Here is a 7,486-nt window from a genome sequence, read left to right as displayed (position 1 = left end):
CCGTAAGGAACCATCCACAGTGCTTTGACGGGGAGAGGGGAGGCATGAAGTGTTAATTTTCTTAACTATATTTTTCGATATATCCCACATTTTCTACAACAAATTAACAAATACTATTTGGAAAGAAAAAAATCACAAACCTTCAAACTTGGCAGGAAATGAATTTTTAAAAATTTCGTGAGAATGATTTGTTGCAGGACGGAAGGAGACAGGCGAGCAGCCATGAGTAGTGCTAAGGGAAGCATGGAACCCTCCTTCCAGGTCCGGAAGTCCATTAAGAACTACAAGGAGAGGCGAGAGAGATGTTGGCCTCCACTACGGCTAGAGCGACCCTGAGAAGACACAGGAACTTCCGGGGCGGAGTTCTCTGGTGTTTTCATTTCCGTGGGGGAATGTGGGGTGCTGGCACAGTGAAAGTTAGTGGTTGCTTGGCTGCCTTTTCCGTCACTTTGAGACGGTGCTTGAAATTGGGAGCGGCAATGGCAAAGAGCAAGTTCGAGTACGTGCGGGACTTCGAGGCTGACGACACTTGCCTTGCCCACTGCTGGGTGGTGGTGCGGCTGGACGGCAGGAATTTCCATCGGTGAGCGAGCTGGGCTCAGGGCTGCGTGGTTCGCCAGTGCTTCCAGAGAATGCGACGCATTTGTCGCAGCCCCGAGCTCATGGTTACCGGGGTAACTCGGAAGCCAGTGAGCGCGCGGCACTGAGCATCACTCTGCGTGCTGGCTACAACCGGCTTGAACGCGAGCTGGGTGGGGTAAATGAGACACGGTGCTCCCCTAGTGAGGAGCTGGCTTGGGGTGTCCGTTAGCAAGACTGTGGTGGAAAAAGTCACTCTCGGGCCCATTATTTCAGCTCTTCAACAAATTGACAAGCTATTTTGGTAGGTATCTTTGAGGGCTGACTGTTTTGCGGCCCTTTCTGGCCTTGCTGTGGGCACCACTGTAGAGTATGTTGTTTCATTATAAGTAGCAGAACACATGGACTGGATTCAGGAGGGAAAAAGTCAGAAAAAAAGAAAAGTGTAGCAGGAAGATGGGAATTTAAGTCTTAAAAGTGTTATTTTAGTAATGATTATTGTAGTTAACATTTATTGAGCACTTCTAAGGAGCCAGGCATAGTTATATTTATCTCCCTCTCATCTTCAGGAGAATCCTATGAAGTAACTTTATCCCCATTTCACTGAAAAGGGAATGGAGGCTTAGTATTTATGTTACTTTTTCTCAGTTGGTTAGAGCAAGAAAAACTAGAGTTCTTAACGAAATGGATCAGGTTGTGGCTACTGGAATGTCTGGACTCACAGCATACTCATAGCACTCTTTGAATAGCCTCTTTGATCTGTGGTATTAATGACAAGCTCTCTTCCACCCATACCCTTTTCCCTCTTCTTTTTCCCTTATGAAGGTTTGCTGAGAAGCACAACTTTGCAAAACCCAATGACAGCCGTGCTCTCCATCTAATGACTAAATGTGCCCAAACCGTAATGGAAGAACTGGAGGATATTGTGATTGCATATGGGCAGAGTGATGAGTACAGCTTTGTGTTCAAGCGGAAAAGTAATTGGTTTAAAAGAAGAGCCAGGTAATTTTGTGGCCTAGCTCCTTCAGAATATTTCCTACCAGCATTTGGCTTCTGCTTATCTTAATCACAAACTTACAGACTGTAGTATTTGCAACTGCAGAATGTATGTATATAACAGGTTAGACTGTTGTACTTCCATCTGATACCTGAGCATTCTGTATACCTCTTTAAGTTTTTCTCTGTATTCGCATCACCTTAGTTTCTAGACTGATCGGGCATTGAACGTTAAGACTAGAAAGAGAAACTAAAGTTTTAGTTAAGGAGGATCTCAGTACAAATTAGACAGATCTGATATTTGATTTGGCAGTATATTGAAACTCTCACAGGAAACAGATCATGTAGTGAATTGGGATGTTTTTAAAACAATGGTTCCCCTCCTTCCAAGACTTGAAAAAAAACCTCTTGAACCATAAGTTCACGTCACATGCTATGGAAGAACATTTGACATTAGTAAATTACTTATAGGACTAGAAGGAGAGACAGGCTGCATTTTAAATATATAACTGAAATACTAAAATAGTTTTTCTTGACCCATCACTCTTGGCTTGCTAGACAGTTTGTGTTATCTCTCTGTTACACCCACAGACCCTGTCATGGTGTTGAATTAATATCATGTATTTTCTCTTTTCTTGCTCCACCCACTGTGCCTTTTGCAAGTAAGTTTATGACTCACGTGGTCTCCCAGTTCGCCTCCAGCTATGTGTTTTACTGGCGGGATTACTTTGAGGACCAGCCCCTTCTGTATCCCCCAGGCTTTGATGGAAGAGTCGTGGTGTATCCTAGCAACCAGACCTTAAAGGACTATCTCAGCTGGCGGCAAGCAGATTGTAAGTGAAACCAAATAAACAGATGTAGTTAAACTACTGATTCCTTATATTAGAGGTGATGATCTGATACATTTTTGGCCCATGTATTTTGTTTGGAATGCAGTATTGCAAGTTTTTAAAATTAGTTGAAAATACTTGAAAAATTGGAAGGTTTTATGTAAATACTACCTATTTCCAACTTTTTTTTTTTTTGGAAAAATCAGATCTGGCAGTACTAGGTCTATATTCCCACTTAGTATTGGTCAGAACCTGCGTAGTGACTACTGCCTTTATACACACAGACACACACACACATAAACACACACGCAGGCACACATTCATGCACATAGGAGCCAGTGTGCCTCAGCCTCTACCATTCCCTGTTGTTCCCTTGGGAACTCTGCTTTACACGCCTATGTTTGTGCTGGCTTCAGTGGGTATTCAAGTTGTGACCCTTCCTTACATAACCATGGTGAAATGTTTGTTAGACTTTTATTCATTTGGTATGTCTTGATTTTGCCAGGAGAACTGGAAGAGAGGTGGGAATAATGTAAATCAAATAACTTGGAAAGTATTCCTTAGCTTAATGCACAAGTTAACAGATTTGTGTAAAGCACAACTGAAATGACAGGATAAAACTGTTAGGAAATAAGTTTCTTCTGCTTGACCACTTCCCCGTGTTCCCTGTGTATGGCTTTGCGCAAGTAATTATATGTCTCTGCGGGAGAGAGGTGGGGTTCCAGTACTCTTTGAAGGGTGAATATTGAATAAAGATTCTATGTGCATACACAGTGCCAACTATGTTTTCTTTACAGGTCACATCAATAATCTTTATAATACAGTTTTCTGGGCACTTGTACAGCAGTCTGGATTAACACCAATCCAAGCCCAAGAGAGATTACAGGTATAAAGATCTTACTGCATTAATACTTAAGGGGGGACAGTTTACGCTCTCTCATGACATTTGGCCTTCTTTTTAAGCTCTTAAATTTTTACGGTTTTGTTTTGAAAAGATAGAAAGATCATACTAGTAGCAGGTCTGCTGCTTGCTTGCTTTGTGACTGTACATCAGTTGTTACTACTCCCTGAGCCTCAGTGTCCTTGGCTGGAAAATAGAATTAATGGCTCTACACTCCCACATGGTAGTGCTTAGCTGGAGCTGTGTATAGGCTGCCGCCTATAAAGGGCACGTGCTCTTCTTTTTTTGTCAGCCCCACCTGGCTGCTTCATGATTGTCAATCCCTGCTGGGGACCTGGAGTTTCTTGGGGTTAGGACTCCTGTGTATCATTAAGAGTTTAGGCTCTGGGGGTCAAATAATTGTACTCAGAGGCTTTTGTTTAATTTTATCATCTCTGCCTTAGTTTTTAATAGGTAAAATGTACAAGATAGTAGTTCCTACCTCATAGGTTTCTGGTGAGAATTAAATGGCATGATGCATGTAAAACACATAAAGGGTAGTACAGGGCACACTGTAAGTACTTAATAAATACTGGCTCGTATCATTAGATGACCATGCTACTTGTAGGAAAACTCACCGTGAAATGAGATGATGTGTTGTATTAGCTCCTAATACAATGCCTGGGACGTTAAAATGACGCAGTAAATGGTGGTCATTATTAACAATCATGATAAAGTTGCATATGTAGCAGTAATAGGAAGACTGGTAGATCTAGCCAGAGTTTGGAAGTATTGAGATCAGATTTTGATTCTTATACGAATAAGAGCACTTTTGGCCTCGGAAAATTTATATAATCTTTCTAAGCTTCAGAGCTCTCATCTCTAAAATGGAGATGGTTATGAGGGTCAAATAATACAAAAGCTATCTAGTACAGAATTGGTACTCTTACTATTAGTTCCTCTCACCCCATCACAGTAGTGACTTGTAAAGGCAGTTATTTGCTACAAAAGAGATTTTATGAATTTTGATATTTAAATAAGATTTGAACTGCTTTTAAGATGAAAATTCATTAACGCCTATATGACGTTTGATGAAATGCTTCCACTTCTTGATTTGTTGTGGAAGTTTAGGTAGAGAGTGGAATGGATAGGTGGGGTTAGGGGAGAGAAAAGACCTACAAAGCTTTTTATATGTGTTTTTATTTCTTCAGGGAACTCTTACAGCAGACAAGAATGAGATTTTATTTTCTGAATTCAACATCAACTACAATAACGAGCCACTGATGTATAGAAAGGGAACTGTGTTGATATGGCAGAAGGTAATGCTGTTATGTCTGAGGAAAAACGGAGGTCAGAAGGAAAGCCTGTGCCCATCCCAGGCTTTGTCTTGCCTGCTGCCTGTATGCTGATGTGACTCCAGTCACTAGCACAAATTAGACCCTTTCCAAAATGAGATGCTATAGATTATTATTATGGATGCTCGTTTTGTCAGTTTGTCAGTGAGCATTGTGATCTGGACTCCCCCGTTCTGTAAGTAGAATCACAGAATTTTAGAATTATTACACTTTTCCATGTCATAAGCTCTCCCCAAATCTAATCAAACCCCTTTAAACAGGTAAGTGCAGATATGAGAATTTTTGCATTCAGAGAACATTTAAAAAAATAATTTCTCCCACACTGGATAATTCCATTAAATGGTCCATCCATCCCATGAGAACTGTAATATAAGGAACTGATGTTGCATGTGAGGGTTCTGTCCCTTGCAGAATGTTTGAGGGCTTCCCTAGACATTCATACTTAACTTAATATTCTGTCTGTGCATTCACCTGTATCCTTAATTCTACCAATATTTTTGCTCTGTTCCAGCTCCTGGGCATAATGAAGTCTCTAAATTTATTTCCTTCTGTCTAAAGTATTTTTTTCTGAAATGAATGTTTTCAAGTATTAAGGGGTATTAGGTATCCCACTGGCAGCTTCAGCTCTTTTATTAGTATTTTTAAAACATTTGTTTGGCACAGACTCGGATCCTTCTTAATGCAGGTGGGAGAGCAGAAATGTCTTTAATTTTATGGTTATTGCTAACAAGGAACATAGAATCCCTTCTTTGTTCCTGAGGTCTCCTTTCAAAATATAGCAACATAACTTTTTTAAAAAGTATTTTAGTTGTAAAGAAATTCATGTATGGTGAGAGATATACATATATCTCTGATATATATATATATATATATATATGTTCATATATATATATATATATATATATGCCTGAAAATACGTATTTGTCAGAAGTATATAAAGTAAAAAAGTAAACTTCCCCCACTTCTCCCTCTTCTCTCCCAAACCGACTCTCTAGTTAATGTGTCAATATTTTAACTTTACCTATAGGTGGATGAAGTCACGACAAAAGAAGTTAGGCTGCCAGCAGAAATGGAAGGAAGAAAGATGGTGGTGACCCGGACCAGGACTAAGGCGGTGCCCTTACACTGCGATGTCATTGGGGATGCTTTCTGGAAGGAACATCCAGAAATCCTACATGAAGACAGCTGACCCTTTGCTTTTCATTACTAGTGTGCTTGACCATGCAGGGTCCCCCAAGTCTCCTGGCCTTAGGTGGCCCTAGCATCTGTGCCATGCAGAACAGTGTCCTGGGAGTGACATGACTCTGGTTGGGAGGGGAACAGAGAAAGAAGGGATGAATGTGGGTGGTGTATCTTGTTCTGCTTTAAGTGGAACACCTATTTTTTGGTGTTGAAACATGGTTCCTTTGGTAGAAGTACAGTTTTTTAAAAATCATGGTACTATTTTTATAAAGCAAGAAGTATTTTATGCCTTGCAAAATGAATCAATTTTAGATTGTGGCGTAAGCTTTATAAAAACTTGTCAAGCTCTTTTCACCTATGGTAGAAGATGAGCCCAAACTTTACTCTCACCCACTTATTCTTTTTTTTTTTTTTTTTTTTTTTTTTGGCGTTACGCAGGCCTCTCACTGTTGTGGCCTCTCCCGTTGCGGAGCGCAGGCTCAGCGGCCATGGCTCACGGGCCCAGCCGCTCCGTGGCATGTGGGATCTTCCCGGACCGGGGCACAAACCCGTGTCCCCTGCATCGGCAGGCGGACTCTCAACCACTGCACCACCAGGGAAGCCCCCTCACCCACTTATTCTTAACCACAGAATCCAGTGACCTTGGTCACCTTGCCCACCTATCTACTTGCATTCATCTTTGGCAGACCTGGAGTTAATATGGGTTGATGCCTGCCTGATGCCTCTGAATTCAGGAATTCCAGGGCAAACTCAGGGCTTTGTGCCAATCTCCAGATTGGCAACTTGAGCTGAACAAATGAGTTGTAGTTCGGATGTCCTTGTGTAAACATTCCCTAGATTTTGTGGAGTTGGCAGCCTGATCATCATGATCATCTTGCCAGGGGCAATGATTACAAGGCCACTTAACCTCTTTCTAAGAAGAAAGAGAATTACCGGTTTATGTGGGAGAAAGAAAACAGCGAGAATGAATGAACGAGGAGGAAGAAACATTTACTCTCTGTCCTCTAGACACTTCAGTTTTGAAAGTCACCTTCCTGTGGACTTCCTGAAAAAGATTCTCAGGTAGCCTCTGGATAATCGGAACAGTGACATTTGAGTTGGAGAACAGAGGGACCAACCCTCATCTTGGGGTCACAGGTAGCAGGTGGCAGAGGAGTCCTAATAGTTTTGCCTGCCGACGGGCCAGTGGAATTGGGTGAGGAGCAGCAGGAACTGCGTGTCGCCAAGCCGTTGGCCTCTGAAGGGGGGAGGCAGTGGGGGTAGGTGGTCGAGAACTCATGTCTCCTCTTGTCCTCATTTCATGTTGTAGAGGAAGAAGATTAATTTGGCTCTATAAAGAATTAACTAAGAGCCCACATCCCAGTGCCTGGTCTTGCATTGTAGAATTTACAGCCAAGAAGAAAATGTATTTTTGAAAGGGCAGCGGCTGGTCTCATCCCTCACCAATTGACACCCCATCTGTCAATGCCTTTTTTTCCCTTCCTGTTCTCTTCGCTTCGTGGGAATAGGAGACATGGCTCATGTTTGGTAATTGATAAGATTTCTTTGAGAGAAAAAAATAAAGCTTTCAATTCCCTTGGCCTAATTTTTCATTTGTTTTTTTTCATACAAACGCAGTATGAGTCCAACTTTCATGTGTGTGTGTCTTTCCATAAGCCAGGCTC

General features: G+C 41.7%; 1 protein-coding gene across 5 annotated transcripts; it reads left to right on the top strand.

The window, feature by feature from the left end:
• The first annotated feature begins 392 nt into the window (after positions 1-392).
• On the top strand, positions 393-7,403 carry THG1L (tRNA-histidine guanylyltransferase 1 like). 5 transcript variants are annotated; one of them, XM_032628601.1, is made up of 6 exons: positions 393-583; positions 1,405-1,581; positions 2,239-2,408; positions 3,203-3,291; positions 4,497-4,604; positions 5,668-7,403. In XM_032628601.1, exons 1-6 carry the CDS (start codon positions 393-395, stop codon positions 5,827-5,829), a joined length of 897 nt encoding a protein of 298 aa, XP_032484492.1. In that variant the 3' UTR covers positions 5,830-7,403. The 5 variants fall into 5 exon arrangements, with proteins under 5 accessions (XP_032484492.1, XP_032484493.1, XP_032484496.1 ...); XM_032628605.1 differs by having other exon boundaries at positions 448-583; positions 2,334-2,408; positions 5,668-7,395; XM_032628603.1 differs by lacking the exon at positions 393-583 and adding an exon at positions 768-883 and having other exon boundaries at positions 5,668-7,395.
• The last annotated feature ends 83 nt before the right edge of the window (positions 7,404-7,486 follow it).

The sequence above is a fragment of the Phocoena sinus genome, chromosome 3, assembly GCF_008692025.1.
Source record: "Phocoena sinus isolate mPhoSin1 chromosome 3, mPhoSin1.pri, whole genome shotgun sequence".
NCBI classification, from domain to species: Eukaryota; Metazoa; Chordata; class Mammalia; order Artiodactyla; family Phocoenidae; genus Phocoena; species Phocoena sinus.
Note: the sequence above shows the minus strand (reverse complement) of the source record. Positions and strands in the feature narration are given on the sequence as shown.

Excerpts from the sequence above, each read along its gene's own strand:
- THG1L (XM_032628601.1), top strand. The coding sequence starts at position 393 with ATGTGGGGTGCTGGCACAGTGAAAGTTAGTGGTTGCTTGGCTGCCTTT. Across the intron at positions 1,582-2,238 it reads TGGTTTAAAAGAAGAGCCAG|TAAGTTTATGACTCACGTGG; the intron begins GTAATTTTGTGG and ends GCCTTTTGCAAG. Across the intron at positions 4,605-5,667 it reads CTGTGTTGATATGGCAGAAG|GTGGATGAAGTCACGACAAA; the intron begins GTAATGCTGTTA and ends CTTTACCTATAG.